This window comes from Coffea eugenioides, chromosome 4, assembly GCF_003713205.1.
Source record: "Coffea eugenioides isolate CCC68of chromosome 4, Ceug_1.0, whole genome shotgun sequence".
NCBI classification, from domain to species: Eukaryota; Viridiplantae; Streptophyta; class Magnoliopsida; order Gentianales; family Rubiaceae; genus Coffea; species Coffea eugenioides.
The window spans coordinates 5,046,759-5,071,711 of NC_040038.1; the positions used below are offsets into that span (position 1 = coordinate 5,046,759).

Consider the following 24,953-nt stretch of genomic DNA (forward strand, 5'->3'; position numbering starts at 1 on the left):
TTCACACATTAACAATTATTCTCCTATTTTATATTTATATTTTTTTTTCTAATAGTATTATATTTTCAAAATATAAACACGTCACATTCATCTTAAAGAACACCCAATGAATATAATATGAACATCTAACATCCATATAAAGAATGTCTAATGAACGCCAGTTAAAACATGCATTTTTTTTATTCACAAATATTTGACACTCCATTCATTTTTTAAAATTAACATTTGATTTGATTCACCTTATCTAACACTAGTAATTTCATTATTCGTATTCGCATAATTGTTGCATGCCAGCATAGTAGTAACACGTTCACATGCACAATTAAATTTGTTGCCTAAATCGCACTTTGCAAGTTAATCCCTCTGCCTCTGCGTCTCTACCTAGCACCACTGTACAAAATAAGGGATAATATAAGAAAACTCACTTGAGGTTTCTCTTAATATCACTTGATAGATTTTAACAATATTACTTACCTCCCATAATAATTATAAAAAGACTATATTAACTCTCATTTGACACATAGTTTACAACATATCAAATACATGGATCTCAAAAATAAAAAACAAGAAAAGGAAGTCACCTTCTTCCTTTTTTTCTTTTTCTTTATCGTTCTCTCTTACTCATATTTTTTGAATGACTATGCAATATTTTATTTATAAATTATAATAAATTAAATTTTGTTTATCTTTTACTTTTTGTGATTGTGATAAAGTGGGATGTAATTTATTTACTTTTTTTGAGTTGATTTTTGTAATGATTAGTACAATTTAATAGTTTGAGCAAAGATTATGAAAATGTTGAAAAAAATAAATTCATAAGAAATCGATTTTTAACATATAGAATTAAATTGATGTAAGTGTATTTCTTTTCAAATATTTTTATTTTTCAAATTTATATATTATGGGGTATAGTATTGTGATGTGATAGTACAATAATAGATTATTTTTGAGGTGATGATTTTTTTGAAATGAACAAAGTGGTTTAGAAATATTTTTATTTAGCAAGTGTAAGGGCAATTTAGGATTTTTAAAAATTATGTTACACAAATAAAAAAAGTAAAAGGGGGTAGCAAGTGATGTTAAGAGAAATCTCAGAGGAGGTTTCTGATATTATCCCTTCAAATAAATTACCCATTAAAGTACTTACTTGACCACTTGAAATAAAGCTGCCCATCCTTTTCTCCTATAAATGACCCTCCCCTGTGACCAAGAGGAGACCTAAACCAAAAGAATTGCCGGGACACTCCTCTCCACTACTTCTGTTGTCCTTTTTGAAGCCCTGCACGTTTCCTTCTCAGCTTCTCACGAGCCTCAGGCCATGGATGCAATGCTGAGAAATCTTCTTGCTCTCCTCCTCCTTTCACTTCACTTATTAGATCATTCAGGTACAACACATTGTTCTTTGACAAAGAAATTTTGTATCCATTGGACATTTTTCATAAATGTACTGTCTTTTATCTTATAAATATATTTTCTTTTACTAATGAAAAATGCGCTCTTTCTTGCTTTGAATTCTTGTTTGGGCTGGAAAAATGGTGTGAAACAGTTGAGGTATCAGCTACAACAATGACATTCTATAACAAGTGCAGCCAGCCAGTTTGGCCAGGGATTCAGCCAAGTGCAGGGAAGCCCATTTTAGCGCGTGGTGGTTTCAAGCTTCCACCGAACAGATCATACTCGCTACGCCTCCCAGCAGGATGGTCCGGCCGCTTCTGGGGTCGTCACGGCTGCTCTTTTGATGCCTCTGGCCGTGGCCGTTGCGCCACTGGGGACTGCGGCGGTTCTCTCTTTTGCAATGGCCTTGGTGGGACTCCTCCAGCCACCCTAGCTGAAATCACTCTAGGCAATGACCAAGATTTCTATGATGTTAGCCTTGTTGATGGCTACAATCTTGCCATTTCCATCACCCCATTCCGAGGCTCAGGTGAAAAAATAGGCCCTCAAGCCCTCCAACAATCCAATCCTGTCCTCTACTACTTTTACCTTTCCAACACTTTGGGCTTGCAGGAATTTGTTCTTTCATTCTTTATTTATTTATTTATTGTGCATTTAGCCCTCTGATCTTTTTTGTCCGAACTATTAAATGACAGCTTGCTAATCTTGGATCTAATACCATAATGAAGACAATAATGTAGTCCAAACAAAACCCTTTTGGCTCAAAATTGAACTTTAGGGGTGTTTTATTGTGAAACTGTTGGAATCTAAGAAGTCATGAGTCATTTTGTCAAGGTGGTCTTTTTGTTCATTTCTGTTGTTTGCTAGTATTAGTTTAGTTGTGACCAGTAAATGATGTTGATTAATGGTATTATTGTTACTATAGGCAAATGCAGCTATGCTGGATGTGTGAGTGATCTGAACATGATGTGTCCAGTGGGGCTTCAAGTGAGGTCTCATGACAAAAGAAGTGTGGTGGCCTGTAAGAGTGCATGTTTTGCATTCAATTCTCCAAGGTATTGCTGTACAGGTAGCTTTGGGAACCCACAATCTTGCAAGCCCACAGCATATTCAAAGATCTTCAAGGCTGCTTGTCCAAGGGCCTATTCTTATGCTTATGATGATCCCACTAGTATTGCCACTTGCACCGGTGGAAACTACTTGGTCACTTTCTGTCCTCACCATAAGTAATTAGTTCATACTCAGTACTGCTAGATATACTACTACTATTTAGGTCTCTACTGCAATTCTACTCTGTTCTTAGCTTTAGTTGGTTTCTGGAATACGGCTATTATCTTGAGATATATTGTACTAGTCCAGCAATGCTTCTGGCACTTGGCATTTGCTATTCATAATTAATGTTACCGTAATATATGATAGTTAGTAAATCTGCGTGTTAATCTTGGATGTCCCTTTGTGTCTCACCAGTATGTTCTGAAATTCTGGTATGAATGCTACTACAGGAAGATGGCAAGATGGGGAAAAAGGAGATGCATCGACTAAAATATAACATGATTCCATATGTGACATAAATTGAATGGGCCAAGATTCAAGAAGGAAAAGAGAACAAAAATGCTTAATTTGCTAAAATTGCTTCACTTTCTAAGTAGTACAATCTTCTATGCCATTAATTTTGCAAAATTTATCGGGGAGCAATCAATGGTGCGACTATTTAGGCTCCTAGGACCGTAGGGGTTAGTGGAGGTGTGCTACAAGTTTTAGGCCCAGTAGAAGAGGGCAGGGTCACATCATCGACGGCAAATTGGGCTAAGAGAAGATAATTCTGCTTGTGGCACCGCTACCACTGTTGTGTTTCTATTCTAGTGCATGTTCCGATATTCATCTACGGCAAGAATTCGGTTCAGTCCGATTCCAATTCATCCCGACATCATTCGAGACTTGCGACAACTTTGTACTTGACTAGTTTTACAAGGTTGTGATAAAAAGGTTTTTTTGTGGAAGAGATGAAAAGGTTAAAACGTGTAAACACCAACTGATTGTTTGGTGCAATCTCTTAAATTAAAGTAACAAAAACATTGAGTGTGTTTGGATTGTAAGTTATTTGTCCAAATATATTTGCTTACATCACCATTACAATTTTCAATACACCTTTTTATCTTTCCAATTACCTTTTTATCTCACATATTGAAATCTTTCTTCTCTTTTTTAATTTTTCTTATCTCTCACCGTGATTGTCAATTCAAGATTTCAATTTAACTGTTAATTCAATCTAACTGTCAATTCAAGATTTGAATCCTGAATCAACAGCAAAATAGCTATTGTCAGATTCAAGATTTGAATTCTGAATCTAACAATGAAAAGAACTCTAACAGTTATTTCTTGAGCCTCTTAGTAGTTATTTCTTGAGCCAACCAAGCGGTTCATTGAAATTGAATATGACCATCACATCTATGTAAAATCTCGAAAGTTAAGAGTCCATTAAGCTTGAGGGTGCCTCGTGATTAATGAAATGAGTCTTTTTTTCTTCTTTTTTTTTTGGGTCACAAGATGACAAATTTTCCCATTTTAGCTCCAAAATCTTCAACTATTACATTACAATTGACTCTGAATTAGAGCTGTAAACAAATCGAATCGAATCGAGTATCTCATGTTTGAGCTCTATTCGTTAAGCGATTCGAACAACGTTCATGTTTGTTCGTTAATTTTCGAATTCCAAACCTGTATTCGTATTCGGCTCGTTAAACAAAGTTCGTGTTCGAGTTCGAATTCGTGTTCGACTCGTTTAACATAAACAAGCTGTTCGCGAACATGCTCGAAATGCTCGAATCCAAATTATTTTTAGTCTTTAATATACCATGCAAATCATTAATCATTCTAAAAAACAATTAAAGCAACTAAGTGACTAAATTCTATTATTCATTAACTATATAACTAACATTAACATAAAAACAATAAATAAAACAAAGCAATTTGCTCTCCAAATATAAAAGTCCAGCCATAAAATTAACCCTAAAATTTGTCAAATGATAATTATGTCCATATTCGTGAGCGTTTGTTAAAACTCGCGAACATAATCGTGTTCGCGAACGTTCGTTTAACATGTTCACGAACGTTCGTTAAAACTCGCAAACATGTTCATGTTCGCTCGATTATTAATCGAACAAAAAAATTCGTTCGAACTCGATTCGTTTAAGGTTTCGAGCGAGTCTTTCACGAATACGAACGAGTCGAAACGAATCGGGTTACCAAACAGCTCATTCGTTTAACAGCTCTACTCTGAATACACTGTTTAAAAATATTTGATCCTCCTATCTATTCCACATTTTTACTATTCCATTACCTCTTAGACTTTTGGTTGACTGCAATTTTTTCTGACTCCTGGCTATCGGGGCTTTTGAGCCTCCAAATCAAGTCACCTATAAGGAGCCCTCATGGGGATGGGTCATCCCCTGACCTCTTCCCAGTTCCCTTCAAATGGGGAGTTCCGAGTTCTAACTCGTAATCGCAGGATGCACCTCCGCTTCATCTCTTCTCCAAAACCTCCGTTAAACCCCATAACTCTCGCAGCATCCCATTCTTTCTTCTCCACATTCTCCCACCAGGGCCAAACCGACCTCCCAAACCACCTCAATATCAGCTTTGAAAACCATGATAACATCGATCAAACCCCAACCAATCAATCGTACTGGACCAAGCACATTCACAAGCTCTGCACCGTTGACCGGGACGTCGATTCTGCTTTTCACCTTCTTAGTCACATTTGCCTTCGCGGGTACCGTCTCAATGCGCTTAACGTTAGCAGCATTATCCACGCTTTCTGCGACGCCAACCGCTACGCCCAAGCTCACCACCAGCTTCTTCTCTTCATCACCTCCCAACCCGACCTCTTGGACGAGCGAACATGTAATGTCCTCATTGCCCGTTTGCTCCACGCTGCTACCCCGCATGCCACGTTGGTTGTGATTCATCATTTGATCAATGCCAACCCAAATTTTGTTCCTTCCTTGATGAATTATAACCGTTTGATTCATCAGGTTTGCAGACTGTTGAAGCCGTCGGAAGCCCATCAGCTATTTTGGGACATGAGGAAGAGAGGGCATTTCCCCAGTGTGGTTTCCTACACCAGCTTGATTGGCGGGTACTGTAAAATTGGAGACATTGATGTTGCGAATAAACTGTTTGATGAAATGCGCGAAGCAGGAGTCCTGCCTAATACTATGACTTACAGTGTTCTGATTGAAGGGGTTTTCCGGAAACGTGATGTGGAAAGGGGGAACATGTTGATGGGGAAGCTTTGGGAGGTTATGGGAAATGAGGAGGATAAGCTTGTTAACAATGCAGCCTTCGGGAATGTGATCAATTCGTTATGTAAAGAAGGGTTGTTTCATGAGGTGTTTAAGATAGCTGAGGATATGCCTCAGGCGAAGGGTGTGCTGGAGGAGTTTGCATATAGCCAAATGATTGAGTCACTTTGCAAATATGGGAGGTTCAACGGAGCTGCTAGGATTGTTTACATGATGCAAAAGAGAGGCTTTACGCCAGGATTCCTTTCTTATAATTCGATTTTACATGGCCTTTGCTTGGAGGGTGACTGTTTTAGGGCGTATCAGTTGTTGGAAGAAGGTATTAACTTTGGATACGGGCCCTCGGAGTTTACTTATAAGCACTTGGTAGAGGGTCTTTGTCGTGAATGCGATCTTGTTAAAGCCAAGGAAGTACTCAATATTATGTTGAGCAATAAGGAAGGGAAGCAGAAGACCAGGATTTTCAATATTTACCTGAGAGCTGTCTGTGCTATGCATAATCCAACTGAACTTTTGAATGGACTTGTTTCAATGCTGCAAGAGCAGTGTCAGCCTGATGTAATTACCCTCAATACTGTTGTGAACGGTTTGTGCAAAACAGGGAGAGTTGCTGAGGCATCTAAAGTATTGAAAGATATGATGGCCGGGAAGTTTTGTGCTCCAGATGTTATTACCTTCACAACCATTATTTCCGGTCTGTTAGAAGTAGGAAACGTTCAAGAAGCTCTTCATCTGTTCCGAAGTGAGATGCCTGGCAATGGTGTTAGACCTGTTGTTTTGACCTATAATGCGCTTATTCGTGGGTTGTTTAATCTAGGCCGGGTAGATGAGGCGATGGAGATTTTTAATAGCATGGTAGCTGGTGGAGCTGTTGCTGATTGTACAACTTACACTGTAATTATTCAGGGATTTTTCAACTCTGAGCGAACAGAGGATGCTAAGAGATTCTGGGATGAAATTGTTTGGCCCTCGAAAGTCCATGACAATTATGTATATTCAGCCATACTTAGAGGGCTTTGCGACTCTGGCAAATTTGATGAGGCTTGTGATTTCCTTTATGAATTGGTTGACTGCGGGGCTGTACTCAATCATGTGAACTACAATATCCTCATTGATTATGCTTGCAAATTAGGCTTGAAGAAAGGAGCCTATCAGATTTTGGGGGAGATGAGAAAGAATGGGGTAGCTCCAGATCCCGTAACATGGAGACTTCTTGATAAGTTGCATAGCAATGGGAGAAATCAGTATGGCGAGGATTCCACTACGGATTACAGAGACCATGTTCCAGAGTTTAATAGCTGAAAATTTGAACTTGGAGGATGAATGATGTCCTTGTGGGTGTAAATAAGCGGAAAGGAACAAGTACTAACCAATGAGCAGACGGTTTTGGAGATTCATACTGGAATCCAAGCTAAAATTTCGGGCATTTTGCTCAATGGGGAAATAAAGAAGGGATCCCAAAAATTAACATTGTCAATGGCCTTGATGGATTTAAAAGTTGTCCCTGGATTACTTGTTACTGTAGTAAACAGAACCTCAGAACTGTAACAGCCTCCCTAGCAGTTTTACAGGAGGATCATGCGTATACCCCTGGGAATAAGCTTTATTTGACAAGGAAGGCGTAAAATACATCTTCTGAAGCTGAGATTAGGCAGGGAAAAATAAGTGATCCTGGATCTCAACTTTTTTGAATGGAGTACAATTCCTGCATAGAAGTTTCACTTATCAGAACAATGCAATCTTTGGTCAGAAGCAAAGAAGCAAAAAGTAAAATGGTTGCCGGCCATGAAGTCGGGAAATTGATAATGAAACGGCAGTAGTACGTCATCAGAGTTCATGCACGCTGTAAAAGGGTGCAAGAGCCGTCCTACCAACTGCTTATCAACTTTTCTGAAGTAAATTTTCTTTAAAAATTGTCCGACTTTGGAATATACTTTTCAGTATCAGAATATCAACAATTGACTATTATACGAGGAATATTATGTGAATACCAATCAAAGGGGGATGCATTATACAAATCAAGGTGGATATTCATTTTGTATTACTCCTTCCATCCCACTTTGATAGTCTTGTATCTCTTTTTCATCTGTCCCAAATTATAGTCCACTTTCCAATTGAAGAATGTAGTTGTATTTTAATTTTTCTAAAATATCCTTATTCAATGTAAGTAGTTATTACTATAAACCTACCTCATTTAATGAGAGATGATTCTTTTTTTACCATCAATTCAAGTTCTCATAAAGTTATACCATATTTAATGTGAGGGTATTTTAGGAAAATAGCAGTCTAAATTTACTTTTCTAACAAAGTTAACTACTTTTTCTTAAACTGTGTGAAAAAAGAAACAGAACTATCAAAGTGGGACGGAGGGAGTATGTGAATATCGATCAAAGGTGGATATTCATTCTTTCTTGGGATATGAAAATTTTTTTGTTCGGTCAAAAAATACAATACTTTGTGTCTGAAATTAGATGCATCAGTTTGACCGTCAATAAATTTGAAAAGAATATTTAGAATAGCCCAAACATCAATTTGGACAGGCGGCATAGTACCTTATTGGTATGCCAAACAAAAAAAGAAGAAGAAGAAGAGCAAGTGATGCTCACTCTTTGAAAACTTTTTATTCGATAAAGCTATAAAGCAAAGATTATTTTAAGACAAATTAAAAGAAGAAAAAGGATGCACTTAATAGAAATTCAGATAATCCAGTTTTAGCAAAATTAAACTTAAAATGGAGGCGACGGATCAACAAGAAGAAGTTGTTGGATACAAGTGAAATTGAGCTAGTTTGAATTATATTGACCTAATTAACCAACAATTGAAAGTAATCAACTTCTTACCTAGCTATAAATTATCATATTGCGCTTGCATTGAGGGGTTTGATGGAGAATTTGAAAAGATTTCAAATCTCCATACTTGTTTAGATTACTTAAAAGATGTTTTAATTTGTAAATTATCAATATTCTTATATTTAAAACATATTTTGATAATTAGTAAATTATAAATTCAAATATTTCTTAAATAGTTCCAATTACTAGAGCGATTTGAATGGATTTAAAAAATCATCATCAAATTTCTCAATCAATCCAAATGAAGCCTAGGATACTCTGGTATGGCTTCAAATCCTCTGTCCCCAAAATAGTCTCTGTCCCCTCTGTCCCTTATTTGTACAGCTGCCACGTGTTCCTAATCTTTTGTTAATTCAAACTCAAATAAATCGATAATAATCGGTTTACAAGTTTTGTTAATCCAAACTCAAACAAATCGATAACTCAAAATATTTTTTTATTTTCTTTTTAACGAAAAAGAGTCTTGTTGATCATAATTTTTAACAAACAAGTTTAGCTCTTTCTAATTTTTTTACATCTCGTAATTATGTAAATGTGATGATTTAAAATTAGTTACTCAATAGTTTTGAGTTATCTGTAAAATCAGCCTTTGAGTAAACCTGTCAATCGACTATTATCGATTTATTTGAGTTTGGGTTAACAAAACTTATAAACCGATTATTATCGATTTATTTGAGTTTCGATTAACAAAAGGTTAGGGACACGTGGCAGCTGTACAAATAAGGGACAGAGGGGACAGAGACTATTTCGGGGACAGAGGATTTGAAGACCTCTGGTATATCCCTTTTTTTTTTTCCCCAAACGGTATGCCCCATGTTATAACTAACTGCCAACGAACTGTAATTAGTCAATAAACAATACAAATCTTTCCGCCTAAACAGTAAAATTGACATAGAAATTGGGCTGACTTTTAAAGACTCCGGGTTTTGAATGGCAATTATACAGATCGCGACGTTTCGTTTGCTTTGAATAATAAATCATTTACAGTCCCGCAAAATCCACGTCATACACGTCCTGCCCACGCTTTGGTCTACGTACCTTCCACACGGTATCGTGGACTTTACATCTCCAAAATCCATCGGTCCCACGCGGCCTGGAGAACATCTACTTTTAGATCTACTTTTCCTACTCTATTGGATTATTCTTTTTTCTGCTTTTGCAAAAAAGGGAAATTTGGTGAAATTCGTTGAATAATAGGTGAATAATTTTCCTTTGGCATAATCTTTTGTGCACGTAAGGGAGATGATTCAGGGTTTTTGGCTTATAGCCTCACCATGAATGCGAAAGGAGGGACTATTTCATAAATAAGAAAGGAGATGATAAAATGCCTCTCTCTCTTTGCCTTATCTTTCTCATTTATTTATTTTAACGATAACTCCGTGTGTGTGTTTGGATAGAGTATTATTTAAAATATTATTTGAAATAATTACTGTAGCACTCTTTGTAATGTGATGTATGTGAGATAAAAAATAGTTAAAAATATAAAAAAATGAATTAGAAAATGTATTTATGATGCAAGCGAAATATTATTTGGAATAATTTGACAATCCAAACACAGTGTAAAGATTTATTTTATATAAATAAATTTAGATCATGCTATATAACATGAATTAAAATTTAAAATTTAATCATGCGTATGTAACATATATCAAATGATGCTGCTGTTAGTGCATAAAAATTTAATCTTTTTTATTTTAGGGCAACTTTCATAAAGCCAGTAATTACTCAAATGAGCTCCACTTGCCCTAATGGTGGACATTTTCCACGAAACAAGAAGACCAGCCTTGTAATTCTGGTCCAATAATCTGAGAGACCATAAAGAAAGTTCTTACGTATAAGTGGAAGAAAGTTCTTGCGTATAAGAGAAACTTCCATAGTGGACCGGAAAAAAATGGGTTAAAAAAAAATGTGCGAGATGGGCAGAGTAAGTTGAGTAAACAACATGTACTTGCAAATCCCTTGTCTAAACTTGGACAGCCTCTTTTTTGGTACTATTCTTTTAAAACCATAATTTTATCTCTGATAAATACACTTATTTAGAAAATACCAAAGGAAAAAAATATATTTAACACTTTAATTTAAATAAAACAATTACAGATAATGGATTCTTCCCTTGTCTACCCTAACTTATATATAGGGATTGTCTGCATTAACCCTTTTTATTTTTACCTTTCTTCCTTGAAGTTAAAAAAAAAATAGAGAATGAAGAAGAGTCAAGAAAAAGAAAAATAAAGCCTGACCAAATTTTAGCAACTTGCTAAATTTTTTATCTTTTTGACAAAAGTGATGTTGATTTGAAAAAATGCAAGTGCAATTACTGTAAGTTTTTGTATTCATGAATAAATTTAGCATAATTTAAATGTGCTAACAAATATATCTAATTTAAAATTTTTGTTGAATTTAAAAAATGTAATGGAAAAGAAAATCGATTCCACCTCTAATTGTGCACGTCCACACACACGCAGGTCGACACGCACGTATGCAGTGACAAATTTGTCCTTTAACTCCCCTTATCCCTGTGGGCCGCGTCCCTTTCTTCCCAACCCCTCTATAGACTATATATAAAATGCAACTAAGTATTGGATACATCCCAGCTATTCTGTGCCACTCTCAACAAAACAAATCTCCCTATCTCATTTCCAGCACTTACCAGAAAAAAGAAGAAGAAGAAGAAGAAGAATGAATCCAGAATCAAAGGCGACAACAATGGCAACAACCACAACGAACAATGCTGACTCTAATTCCTCGAAGCCGTGTGCGTACCTTCAGGACGCTGACGAGGTGCAAAAGGTCTTCGAACGGTTTGACGCGAACAGCGACGGCAAGATCTCCTCGGAGGAGCTCGCCGGAGTTATGAAAGCCTTGGGATCCGACACCTCTCCCGATGAGATTTCTCGCATGATGGTAGAGATTGACACCGACAAAGACGGTTTCATCAATCTCGAGGAGTTTACCGCCTTCTGCAGCGGCAATTCCCTCTACGGCTCCGCCGACGGTGGGGACGGTGGCGTCAAGGAGCTTCATGATGCATTTGAGTTGTATGATCAGGACCATGACGGCTTCATTTCGGCTACTGAGTTGCACCTGATCCTGACTCGGCTTGGCGAGCGGTGCTCGGTTCAGGATTGCGAGAAGATGATCAAGTCCGTCGATTCGGATGGGGATGGAAGAGTTAGCTTCCAAGAGTTTAAGATCATGATGACCAATAGCAAGAAGGCATAAGGCGCACGGATTTTCAGGGGGGGCGCCTCTACAGGGAATTGCGTCCCCATCTCTCGGTAATAAGTTTAGGAGCAAGATTAGAAAATAATTGTGGCTCAGCTAATTAGGGGTATGATCACGTAAATAGGTGATTAGCGTTGTTTGCTCGAGGAAACTTTCAGTTACCTCGTTGTAATTGCAGTTCCAGAACTCTCTTTTTTTTTTTTTAATTTAATGAATATGCAAGTTGATCTTTTGACTTTCTATTATTAGAAAACACATATTTACTTTTCAGAGTAGTATATCTTTTTTTGGTTAAAAAAGCAACATTCATACCAGTCATTGGTAACTGATGCATACGTAATTGAAAAATATTGAACTGACCAGTGGCCAAACTGGTTTGCCGGTCTCTTATTAAATGGAGACAAATAAGCTGAGGGAAGAAAATTGTGCGACCGTACAGGTTTGAAGAAAAACCAAATGCATGGTTTTAAAACCCACTGCAAACCGGCCGGTCAAACCGCCAATCAATCTACTATCCGGTTCAGTAGAGCTTGCCAAACTTTAGCCTCAACTCAGCTAGAACTATGAGGACTCTCGCACATTCTATGGTTGTAGTATAATGCTGCCCTGGCTGCATGTGCAGCTTCAGGGGGAAAATGTGAATCTAATTCAACATATGAATTTATTTGCATATATGAAGATGAGTCCTAGGCATCGCTATTCTACTTCAGAGGGAAATGCACTCTTAAATAATGGATTAAAGAGAGGGGCCTATCTTATATCAGTGGAGTGCACTCACATGCATCTCTGGATTTTTTGTAATTTTAAATTGCAGCATTTAAACCCTCAAATTACAGTGCAGTGCAGGCAGAGATTTTAAATCTTTCTTGGTGGACAACTCAGGCAAGTTGTTTAAAGCAATCTTTTTTTTGTCGCAACGGTAATATTTTTATAACTTAATCTATCTTAATCTAGGAGAGGGGGAGTCGATGTGAATAGAAACTCTATCGGAGAAAATCACTGAAGTCAGTCACGTATAGTGACAATTTGGTGGGTCCCAATACCACCAAGATTTAAGTGTTTGATAGTGACCACCAAAACAAGTTGTTTAAAGCAGTCGGTTAACATAAAAAGTTGTCTTCATCTTTTGTTTTTCTTTGTGATTTTATGTATTTTGACTTTGGTTTCGTCTGAGTGTGTTTGGATAGTAAATTATTTGAAATAATTTTTTAAATAAAATACTTTATCATATATTTATAAAATGTCTATATAAAATTTGACAAATAATCTCTATCCAAACAAACATTCAATTGGTGTATTGTATTGTAAGATATATACGACTGTAATAGTGAGTTCACATCCATGGTTACGGTATTTGGGCCAGTCAAAGTAGGACATTGCCATATGGGTTGGTGCTATATGGAATGGTCCACAATTTGGGTTCCTTACACACTTAGATGAAGACCAAAAGGCAGTGTTCTCATTTCTCAAAGCCAAGCCCAAAATTTGCACGATACTATTTATTTATTTATTTTTTTTTAACCTTCTATCCATTTCTATTCCCTTCCTATCCCAAACTGTGAGGGATTAAGAATAGTTAGGGATGGCAACGGGGCGGGGTTGGGGCGGGAGACCCCTCCCCCATCCCCCGCCCCGCTGCCTACAAACTCCCCCGCCGCTTCCTTAATAAAATTTTATTATAGTTAAATTTTAATAAATAATCAAGTACTAAAATATCAACACATCATCAAGTTATTATTCATTTTAATTTTACAATTGAAACTCATAAAAACAATCAAACAAAAGTTATTTGAATACAATCCAACATGATGAAATAAATACAACTAAAATAGTTAAGTTTTCACTTTTGGTACAAATACAATCACTAATTCATTATTGTGTTTGTGCTTTTTTTTTGAGAAAAAAGTGTTATTCTATTAAGTGTAATTAGAAATTTAGTATAAATGTATTAGTAAATTTAGTATAACTAATTAATAAATTCTATTAGTAGACATGTCTAATTATTCGTATAATTGATAATATCAATTATATTACATACACTAATATACATTATATAATACATCTAACTAATAATATCATTATCATAAGTTTATAACTAATTAAATTACATATTATATATAATTATATATATAATTTTTTTTTTGTGGGTGGCGGGGCGGGGGATGGGCGGGGGTATACTCCCCCGCCCCCCGCCCGGTTTTTAAACAGGGGGAAAAAATTCCCCCCCGCTCCCCGCGGGGCGGTTGCCCGTGAGCACCCGCCCCATTGCCATCCCTAAGAACAGTCTTTAAGAAAAAAAAAAACACGTAAGTAGGTCATATAATAATCTTGAAAACATAATCGGGCTTAATGTCGAATAGCCAGACACTTTGATCCCAATTTGATGAAGACCCACAAAAAGCTTTCCAATTAATTTTTATCCCTATTTTGAAGCAACTAGAAAAATTTTTAGGCAAATTATTGTTGTAGTGACTATAGAATTTTGCGCTGGATATGAGAGACTAATTAAGTGTGTGTCTTTTTTAGATAGATGTACTTTGGGATAGGGAGTGCATGGCAGCTTATCTATTTTCTTATTTTGGATTCAAAATAATAATGAGAGGATTAAAAGTTTGCTGATATTACTGGATAGTCATCACTAGTCAAATTCAAGCACTAATTTCAAAAAAAGAAAGATTATTAGGAATGATAGCTGTTTTTCTTACTTTATCCCTAAGCTACCTGTTCATGTTTGAAAATTTCACTTGCAAGATCCACAACTGATAAACTCACAGTTCGGTGGTGTTCAACTTCAACACCCTGCCCACAAGGGCAAGTCACAAGCTGCTAAATCACTAGAATGGTTATCAACAGAACCAGAAGAAAAATTCGAAAGTCTTTTTCCAGAACACATGTCGCAATTCTGTTGGTCGTTTGGCAACCTTAAATGCGTTCTTGTCACTTGTAAAGTAGTAGTGGTAATTAAGAAAGTGGGAATACGGCGATAAAGCAAAGTGGGCTTTCGATCTTTGTTTATTAAGCAATATAAATCGCCAACAGAAGCAGGCCGTGACAGGAGGATTGAACAACCATCATGCTCATCAATGGTATCACATGGTACCACTCAATAATAACTCCTTAGCCAATTCTTGAGAGTCCTAAATTTTATTACTTATCTATATTCGCAGAAAGATATGATGACAACAGACCATGCTTGAGTTTCTTGATATCGTTAGGAAAATCGAACCCTCTTTGCTTTTAGTTTCTGGTTTTGTTTCTTTCTGATGAATATGGCAGCTGATTCATTTGATGAAGAGTGCGACTATCTTTTCAAGGCTGTTCTTATTGGTGACTCTGCTGTTGGGAAATCTAATCTTCTTTCAAGGTTTGCCAAGGATGAATTTCACTTGGATTCCAAACCAACCATAGGGGTTGAATTTGCTTATAGAAATGTTAAGGTTGGTGACAAGGTCATCAAGGCTCAAATTTGGGATACTGCTGGCCAAGAAAGGTACTTTTTATCAGCTGATCACTTCATTTCTTGAGTTCTTATTCTCTATCAGCTGATTCTTGACTTGGGCTTTTGTTACCTAAATTTGATTCTTATACTCTGGAATTGATGTGATATCGGCTACTTCGTGATCAAGGGGAGACGAAAAATCAATGATTCTCTCTAGTCTGAAATCTCAAAAAAAGTTTGGATTTGCAAGAATTGAGTTCTCGCTTTTTGATAGGAATAGGTGCTTGCTAGGGCGGTATTCATTCTTCATGGGAAACTAATGAGTAATAATCGTCGAAAGACTCTCCAAGTACGCCTTTTTCCGGGAACATGACTGGAGTTTTGTTTGGAATTTGGTTAGGAATTGAGGCAATCCTTTCTTTAGATGCTTTTAAGATGCAAAACATGTTATTCTTCTCCTGTCTTTATGCGAGGAATAAAAGATCATATACTCATCCCAATTGCATCGAAATCAATAGTGTTGCCGGCCTTGTTTTTGTGATTAACATTGCTCATTGCCCTATAATGGAGGAGGATCCTTTATGCTTACACTAGCCTGTCTACAGTGCTTTGATTTATGTACTGTGTGAAATATGGATGTTTCATAATCTTGTCAGTTACGTTGCATTTATGTAGACCTGCCCATACAAGAAAACTTTGGATGGTCCATAAAACATGAATTCATAACTTATAGCTGGTTATTAAGCAGAAGCATTATATAGAAATGTCAGATATTCCTGCTTAACCGGATTGGTAAGAGGGAGGAAATTTCTAGCCCTAGACAGATAAAGACTATAACTCGAGCCATCATAAATTAGGTAAGAACTAGTGATCTAACATCCTTATCTGGAAATCTAGATGTATCTGTTGCTATTTTTGGCACTTAGTAACCTACACTTTTTCGTTTTTCCATGGTTTGGTTAGCCATGGGATTCACGGGAGGCACAAGGAAACATCATCATTCATCTGAAACAAAGTTGCTATGTTGATAAGATGGCAACGTTGATAAGTTAGTTGTCTTCTAGTCATTTTAGCAGCTTTCCTCAGGCTCCTCTTCTCTTTCTTTAATTTGTTTTCTTGTTTGGTACTTCTCTAAGTATTTCTTAAAGGGACATTGCAAGCTACATTGATAACAGAAATGTAAGTATAGCCTGTGACTCGACTTTTTTTTTTTTTTTTTTGTCGCAACGATAACAGTAGTATAATTTATTCTAGTCTAATTTAAAAAGAGGGAAGTCGACGACATTCCATCCGAGGAAGTCACTTGAAAGTAGTAGCCACAATTAAATGACAAGTATATGGTGGGAGGTCAAGGGTTCCACCCCACCAACACTTTAAAGTGTCTCGGTGGTACCAATAGCCCAAGAGACTGTTGGCTCTGTGACTCGACCTTAATTGACGTGAATGTGTTCTCCTTTTCTTGAGCAGATTTAGAGCAATTACGAGTTCATACTACCGTGGGGCATTGGGAGCTTTGCTGGTGTATGATATTACTAGAAGAGAAACTTTTGAACACCTCAAAAAATGGTTGTATGAGCTTAGAGAATTTGGGTGCTCAGACATGGTTGTAGTACTTGTTGGCAACAAATGTGATTTGGGAAGCTCAAGAGAGGTCAATTTAGAAGATGGGCAGAGCCTTGCGCAGCTTGAAGGCCTATTATTCTTGGAAACGTCTGCAAAGGAAAATTTGAATGTGGAAGATGCATTTAACCAAATGATCGCCAAAATTCATGAAGTTACAAGCCAGAAAAGCTTAGAAGCCAAGATGAATGAACTACCTGCTCCAATTCTTCAGGGGAAAAAGGAAATCATTTTTATTGATCATGATGAAGTATCTGCTACTAAACAAACTACTACTTGTTGTTCTTATTGAGTTTAATTGGTTGGTAGAGAAATGGACCACAGCAAACAAAAGATTACTTCCTTTTTCTTTGACATCATCTTTTATGCCTTGTCAGATTTATGGTTGAATTTTGGAGACATTAGGGTTTTGTTTGATCTAACTCTAATAGAAACTACCCAGAATTCATTTCCTGCATTTTTTTTAGCTTTGTTTCCTCCGATTTTATTTGCAGAGTAGAGTGATCATACACCAAAGTTATACTACTTGTTACGTGAGAATTACACAATTTCTAGAAATTGAATTTGGCTATCAATATATCGAATTTAAGATAAACCAAGAGCAAACTAGCAAAGGAGGAGAGTTGGATATCCCTCGTGCAGAACTGTCGATGAATGATTAATCAGTGATTAATTAAATCAGGATTTAGGATTCTTTAGTATTCCGATATTCTTTTTCTTTTCATTCTCTTTCGACCGATGTAGCTTTCTCGCATGCTTTTGCTCTGTCAAACAAGAGATCATACAATTAACTAGAGCTTGATATTTATACAATTGTTATACAATTGTGTTGTTTATGATAGAATAAGTTATACAATTATTATCGTTTTCGGAGAAAAAAAAACTAGAGCTTGATATTTAATCTAGGGATGAACTCCACTTTGCACATCGGAACTTGTATCACTCTTTTATTTTATACTATAAAATTCAATTTTAGACACTTTGCGCCTTAAAATCTTAATTCTGGATACTTTACGTTCTAAATTCTCAAATTTGTTCTATTTAAATTCAGTCAATAACTATTTTTGTAAAATTAACAACATAAAGGATCCAACAAATCAATGATAATGTGCCGAAAATAATCAAAATATGCTAAGGTATCATAGCAAAAATATAATAATACATTATTATTAATTTGCACCATCTATGATTTCATTAATTTTACTAACAATATTAGTTGTTGAAACCTTATAAATAAATGATAATATGCTAAAAATGATAAAAAAAAACTAAAGAAGTCATAGTTGGAACAACACAGTACATTGTCATTAATTTTTGCTGGCCTTTATTTTGTTAGTTTTGCGAACATAATCATTGATTGAACCTAAATGAGAGAAACATGAGAGTTTAAGATGCAAAGCATCCAAAATTAAAAATTAAAACTATAAAGTGTTCAAAATTAAAATTAGAGTCTAAAATAAAAAAAAAATAATACAAATTCAGGAGTGTAAACTGAAGTTAATCCGTGTTCTAGTAAGTGATCCTTCTCCAAACCTCGCAATAGTTAGCTAGTACTTGAATTGACATGACAGCCTATCTAAATATATTTTGATCCCTCAAAAAAACATTCGGGCAGTTTGTAGTTATGTTTTCAACATGCGATCATCATAAATGTCTATGCACGTAATTTGGAAGCAAAGTATCCTATCTGATGTGCCCACCAACACTAGTATTTTATTGTGTGCTACAGAATTTGATCATTGTAGCAATCGGCAATGTTGTACTACTATACAAGTAGAGATCAAAATTTAAAGCTTGAAGAATCCACATTCTTGTCTGGAATTTGCTTTTAATCTTCCTAATTTTTAATAAAAGCAGAATAAATTTATATCACTGTCTCATTTAAGTTTATCTATGTAGTTTTTTATTTATTTTTTAATTTCACAAAACAATTCATATTAAATAGAGGAAGCGTTCATATTTTTAGATTACAAAAGTGTTCATCTAGCCAAGAGCTGATTTATTTGTAATTAAACTTATAAATTAACCTTTTTGATTTATTAATTTACAAATAAACCTTTCTGATTTATTAATTTACAAATTCTTAGACATTTATCCAGAAAGTTTTAGTCCAGTGATTAAAGTTGACATCCAGAAAATATAGAGGCCCTGCCTTCTAATTCCGCTGTCTTCTCCCTAATTTTTAAATTCCGCTTCTCCCTCGTCTAGAAAAAAAATACTGAGATATTTAATGAAAAGTATTCTTAAATTACCGAGATATTTAAAGAAAATAAAGAAAATTATGGTGAGATTACGGTCACCGACGAGACGAAGACGATTGTTAACTTAACCGTCACTAACTGCTTGTTATTTTAGCAAGTCTTTTCTCTTTTCCCTTTCATCATCTTCCTCACCTTGTTAGTTCTCTCCAGTAACCGAAGAAAATCAAATGCAGGAAATAATCACCGCATTCAGCTAAAATGCGCCGAGCGTAAGCTCTACTTATCCATTCTTATCTCGAGGAAGACAATCATCTATCCTGCTTAATCAACGGCTATGGCTGGTTGGATCTCATCCAAGCTCAAAGTCGCCGAAGACTTTCTCCATCAGGTAATTAATCCTCTTCTCTCTCGTTCAATTTGCATATGTATTTTTTAACATGCTTCTCGTTGCGTTCAATTTAATAAAGTTTTGACTTCGCATTCAATTCAATATTTGCCGGCTCAGATCGATCAGCAAGCTGCGGAATCGCTTAAGAAAAACGAAAAGCAACGATCTGATGAAGAATTAGGGCTGGATACCTCGAAAAAACCTAGCGAAATAAAGCCATTGCTAAAAGACCAGCTAAAGAAGAAATCAGTGGAAAATATTGATAATTTAAATGTAATTAGCAGCAATAATAGTAATTATGGTGTTAGTAATAGTAGTGGAAGTTACAGTAGGGAGAAGGAGGGTGTGGTATTGGGGAATAAGAAGATTTCGAGCAGTAAGGCCAATCAAACTAATTTGACAGATAGCGATTGGACTGAATTGTTGAGTGTGCCGAGTAAAAAGGAGGTTTTGGGTGGCAGTAGGAGTAGTAATGGAGTGTCGGGGTTAAGACGAGAGAGGAGGGATGGCAGGAAGCAGGGGAGTTTGGGGGCTGGAAAGAATGCGGTGGCATTCGGTGGGAATAGGAGTCAGAAGGGTCAAACAAAGGTTTTGAAGAGTGAGAGGAAGTCGGATGCTGAGTTGGGGAATAAGGTCAATGGTGATGGTTTGGAGAGTTTGGAGGGTAGAATTAGTGCTAGTGATTGTAAAGATGTATCTAGAAGTTCAAGTTCAAGCTGTGAACCAAGGAATGGTGAGGGAACTGTGGAAACAAGGGATTTAGATCAGAAGGACTTGCATGTGAATGTTGTAAGGGAGAGAAAGACTGAAGGGGTCAAAGGACATGACATGCACTCACAGTCTAAGGATGATTCAGTTAGTGATGATGGGAAGCAGGATCTGAAGACTGGAGTTCGTGACCGTGAAAGGCTTACAAATTCAACAATAGCTGTTGATGGATCTACATTCAGTTCCAGAGTGTCTGCTTCTGTGGAGAGGAGTTCTTTGTCACCCAGTAATGCAGATTCAGATTCAGAGACGGATTCAGGTTCCTCGTCTGACTCCGACAGTGAACGTGAGAGGGAAGAAAGGAGAAAGAGAAGGCAGCAGATTTTGGCAGAGAAAGCAGCAGCAAAAGCCATTGAGGCTATCAAACAGCGTGAGAATAATGTTGCCAAACTGGAGGGTGAGAAACAGAGTTTGGAGAAAATACTTGAAGAGCAGGCAAAACAACAAGTGCTTGAGGTAAATACTCTTGATTTTTTTTTGGTTAACATTGTGAGTGTCTATTATTTCATTTTCTTAGTGTTGCTGCTTATACTTGTCTTCTGGACGAGTTTTCTGCTACGCAAGGTTAAAGAGCAACAAGCAGGAATAGGGTTATTTGTTTTTACTCAGAATCAATAATGTTAGTTGAGGATTACATAATTTTAGCAAATTCGTTTCGCGAAATGCATTGTTGGATGTCAGAAGCATAGAAACATAAAAGAGAAAAAAAAAATGAAGCGTCAAATTTTGGAAGTTTACCATATCTGAAACTTAATATCCTTTTATTTGCTTTTCTTGTTGCATATCACAGTAACAGGAAGAAGGGATTTGGAAAATAGGCCATTATGAACTCGCTTAATTCTTTGTTTCAAGAAATTTAATGATTAGCATGTTATACATTCGGGCTTTTTTCTTTTTTTGGGTAGAACCTTTATTGGCTGGATTATCTGCATGCTAATGTACATCCTTGATTTTGTTCCGGCTCAACGAGGGTGGTCACATAATTCCACCCCGTGACCATTCGTGTAAATATTTAATTGAATACCAGATCAAGGGTCCCTGGCATGAGCTGCAGGACTAACTCTCCAGTAGCTCTGTGTCTTCTCTTTGTGCTTGTCTGCTTTTTAAAGTGTGGGATCATCACTTTAAAGCATTTTTTGCTTGCTATGTCTACTGTAATCAGTTTTTCTTTGGAACTTTTACTTCTTACTTGCAGAATGTGCTGTTATTTACCCTAGAAATTGCATTTGGATTCAAAATCTGTCATGGTTCTTGCATTATCAATGGATATTCAAGATATTAATGGCACAGTATCATACTAATATGTTGTCTGGTAATATGATGGTTTAGCTTATCAGGCCCTTATGATACACTATCTGACAGTCTTATCTCGGCTTGCTTTTCTTGGTTCTTTGTTGCTTTCATTATGATCTTATGAATTCTTCTAATTGTGTTTTAGGGGGTTCACCAAAATATGAACTTTTCTTGCATGTGAAGATACATCGGTGCTAGTTTATCGGAATTGTCATTTATGTCAGTGATTTACCTGTCCTGTCTCTGGACCTCTTTTCTGCTGCTGATACTTCTGTTTGAAGTTCGTTAATTCCTCAGTTGTTTTTAGTGTTCTTTTCTTCTAGTTAGTTTTAGAACAATTAATTCCTTCATCTGTTTGCTTGATTCAGGCATCAGAATTGCAGACAACAATGATGGAAACTATGGAAGCTGTTGAACTAGAAAAGCAAAAGCATAATAACACTAGAATGGAAGCCTTAGCTCGTTTGGCTAAACCTGAGGTATGATCACTTCTTTCAAACGTCTTCTATGATTTAGTGGCTTCTAAATGGTTCTGTGTTCTTTTGTGAGGTTTTTGGATGCTTACTGTTGTGATTGTCCTTTCTAATTGATCATATAATGGGGCCTGGATGTCTTGGAATATCTTGATTCTGGAAATTTCTTTTGCTCATGTAATTCCTTGTCATCCTTGCAGACTACAAATGCTGATCTTGCAAGGTCCCTTGCATCTGTTCAGAAAGATCTTGAAGTGGAGGTATATGAGAAACTGGATCTTCCCTAGGTTGATATAATTCTTATCATTTTCTTTATTTAATTATTTTTTGGAGGAGTTTCTCAGTTTTGTTGAAATTGGTTAAGCTCCAAGATTCACAAATTTAATCTGTTTATATTTTTGCCTTGAGTCAGAATGGTTTGCACTATTAGAAGGCTATGTAGCTTGTCATGTGGCAAAAATAAATTGTCATCCCTGTGAAAGGGCAGGCAAAAGTTTGTTTTAGTTTACATTTGTGCAGTTAATGCTTATGGTTAATTGTTATTATGCAGAAAAGGTTGCATGTGATTTTATGTTTTCTAATTGTTAAAGTGTTTTTATTTCACTTTTTGTGGGATGGGGGAAGGAAGAAGGGATGGTTTGAGGCATAAGAACTTGTAAATGACAGTTTGTGCCAGCATGAAATTGAACGAATATGATATATGAGTATGAGATTTCCCAACTCTACTGACATTATGTTACAAGAAAATTTGTTTAATTATTTGGTTATGCATCAACTTGTTTGGGTTATTTTTTAGGTAAGCAAGCGGGTAAAGCTCTGACTTTAAGGATTTGTTGAAATCTCATAATTACTGTGGCAACTCTTATCTCTTCTATCCTTGTACTTATTAAGCTATTATCATGTCAAATAAGTTTCTAATGGCCTGAAACTGCAACTTCTATGAGTTTCATATCTTGTGCCATATTTCTATGAATTTTTGAGTGAGTAGAATAATTGATTCTTCTTTTTCTTTTGTATCCGCCCCCCCCCCCCTCCTCTCTTTTGGGTAGACCAATCGGATTTCAGCTCTTCGTCGACATATTGAGTTAAAAGAGGCCACTCAAGAAGGTATGGTCCTTGGATCTTTGTTAATTGTCTTGAAGGTTTGTGGATCAAGGGCTAAGGATTGTTAAATGAGTTTTCATTCGTGGAGAAGAAAAATGAGAATGCATGTGGTCTGATAAAACTCCGTTGCCATATTCAAGTACATCATAGATGATCTTTCTTTTTATCTCGACTAATTTCTGGAGGAGAGATTCATGGCTTGCTTACTGGGATTTGTTCGTCTCTGTAGAACTGAGAAGGAAAATTTCAAATACTCATCAGAGTAGCAAAAATGTGAGTGATGTCTGCTTGTCTATGTGCCTTAACATATTAATGCTCTCCGCTAAATAACCCGGGTAGCATCATGAATCTTGCAGGTGGCAGCTTCAAAAGGAGTTGAACTTGAAAGGGAAATACTTGAGGCTGAGAATTCATTTTTAACAGATAAAGTTGGGAGGTTGCAGGAGAAGGTGAACATTATCCTTGCCTTTTCATTAGTTTAATTCTGTGAACTATATGTAAGTTTAGATCAATTCTTTCCGTGTAAATAGGCAATGACACTTGAAAAAAGTATTGAATCGACAAAAAGGGAACTAGAGCATCCAACTGAAGTGGAAGTTGAGCTGAAGCGAAGGCTTAGTCAGTTGACTGATCATTTGATTCAGAAACAAGCCCAGGTTGGTTGTAGGAATTATAAAATATTTGAAATTCTGAATTGGATATAAAGGGTACGTTCATCCTTAAGAAACATCTCAAACATGATAATTATCAACATGTTTTTTTGCTCAATCAAGCAGGAGCAGTAGATGGAAGGATGCAAGATCTTTAATGTTGACCAAAGTTCTTTTAGATGCAAAAATAAACGGGAAATAGCTTAATGATACTTGCTGACTAATCCTTAATTGCTTACTTGGATGTTAGATGTCATTTAGTATCCTGGCCTTTGAATGACCGAATTTCTTAATTTTTGGCACACTTTACCAGGCGGAGGCACTCTCCTCTGAGAAGGCCATGCTGCTTTTCAAGATTGAGGTGAATTGTGATTCTGAATTAAGTTTGCTGCAAGACTTGAGTGTTTAGTTGTTGATATTTTGCTAATGGTGTTGTTTGTTTTATGCTCTAGGCTGTTTCAAAGTCGCTGAATGATAGGAAATCCATGGTTGACTCTTCTGATATCCCAAGCACCTCATCCAGGGGGGATTTAGAATCAGGAGTATGGGAGCTACCAAATTCGAAGTTAAGACCTCTGTTTCAGGAGAGACTTCGATCAGGCAAGCGACATCTGGGATCATTGGTTCAACAGTTGGATTCAATCTATTGCGCAGGTGCTGTATTTTTGAGAAGAAACTCCGCAGCAAGAATATCGTCTTTCATATACCTTGCATGCCTTCATCTTTGGGTCATTTATATCTTACTGTCACACTCCCCACCCTCAAATGAGGCCAGCTCCGGTGCCGTTGTTTCACTGGAGAATATGAATAAAACTGGAGGTGTCTGATTGGATTAGTTGTTTGCATTCCTTGATTGTCACCTTTGTGCAAGGCAATTTTTTAAATACTGAATACACGTGTATAGAAATGTAATCAATTATCCAAATATATTTCGGTCCATACTCCATTGGGAAAAGGTTAATGGTGGAGACTTCCTGTTACGGCTAACTACAATCTCCGATATAGACTTTTTCATGTGCTTGGAAGGCCTAACAAGATAAATTTGTGCTGCATTTTGATATAGAAAAACAAGTAGTTATAATAACTGCATTCAAGTATTGGGCAATCTTTGAAGAAAACAAATTTAGTTATGATTGAATTAAGTTTGGTGAATGAAGTGATCATCTAACTGTTTAACACCGTTTAACTTAATTCCCTAGTTACTAAAGTGACCAACTTGTTTGGATGGCCTTGAATATTCCCCA

The 24,953-nt window shown here is 36.4% G+C and overlaps 5 protein-coding genes across 5 annotated transcripts; all 5 read left to right on the forward strand.

The window, feature by feature from the left end:
- The first annotated feature begins 1,213 nt into the window (after positions 1-1,213).
- LOC113767439 (thaumatin-like protein) lies at positions 1,214-2,834 on the forward strand. Its single transcript, XM_027311541.1, has 3 exons — positions 1,214-1,385; positions 1,547-1,924; positions 2,321-2,834. The coding sequence occupies exons 1-3, from the start codon at positions 1,319-1,321 to the stop codon at positions 2,623-2,625; spliced, it is 750 nt and encodes a 249-aa protein (XP_027167342.1). The 5' UTR covers positions 1,214-1,318; the 3' UTR covers positions 2,626-2,834.
- Positions 2,835-4,760: 1,926 nt separating this feature from the next.
- Positions 4,761-7,752, forward strand: LOC113767744 (pentatricopeptide repeat-containing protein At3g18020). Its single transcript, XM_027311924.1, has one exon. The coding sequence runs from the start codon at positions 4,827-4,829 to the stop codon at positions 6,999-7,001; it is 2,175 nt and encodes a 724-aa protein (XP_027167725.1). The 5' UTR covers positions 4,761-4,826; the 3' UTR covers positions 7,002-7,752.
- A 3,382-nt stretch (positions 7,753-11,134) lies between these two features.
- LOC113767746 (calcium-binding allergen Ole e 8) lies at positions 11,135-12,015 on the forward strand. Its single transcript, XM_027311926.1, has one exon. The coding sequence runs from the start codon at positions 11,228-11,230 to the stop codon at positions 11,768-11,770; it is 543 nt and encodes a 180-aa protein (XP_027167727.1). The 5' UTR covers positions 11,135-11,227; the 3' UTR covers positions 11,771-12,015.
- A 2,742-nt stretch (positions 12,016-14,757) lies between these two features.
- On the forward strand, positions 14,758-17,289 carry LOC113767745 (ras-related protein RABA6a). Its single transcript, XM_027311925.1, has 2 exons — positions 14,758-15,263; positions 16,680-17,289. Exons 1-2 carry the CDS (start codon positions 15,037-15,039, stop codon positions 17,122-17,124), a joined length of 672 nt encoding a protein of 223 aa, XP_027167726.1. The 5' UTR covers positions 14,758-15,036; the 3' UTR covers positions 17,125-17,289.
- Positions 17,290-19,196: 1,907 nt separating this feature from the next.
- Positions 19,197-24,696, forward strand: LOC113769524 (golgin candidate 2). The gene is made up of 10 exons (XM_027313988.1): positions 19,197-19,421; positions 19,539-20,645; positions 21,851-21,961; positions 22,156-22,215; positions 23,005-23,062; positions 23,289-23,332; positions 23,416-23,508; positions 23,590-23,715; positions 24,023-24,070; positions 24,162-24,696. The coding sequence occupies exons 1-10, from the start codon at positions 19,368-19,370 to the stop codon at positions 24,534-24,536; spliced, it is 2,076 nt and encodes a 691-aa protein (XP_027169789.1). The 5' UTR covers positions 19,197-19,367; the 3' UTR covers positions 24,537-24,696.
- The last annotated feature ends 257 nt before the right edge of the window (positions 24,697-24,953 follow it).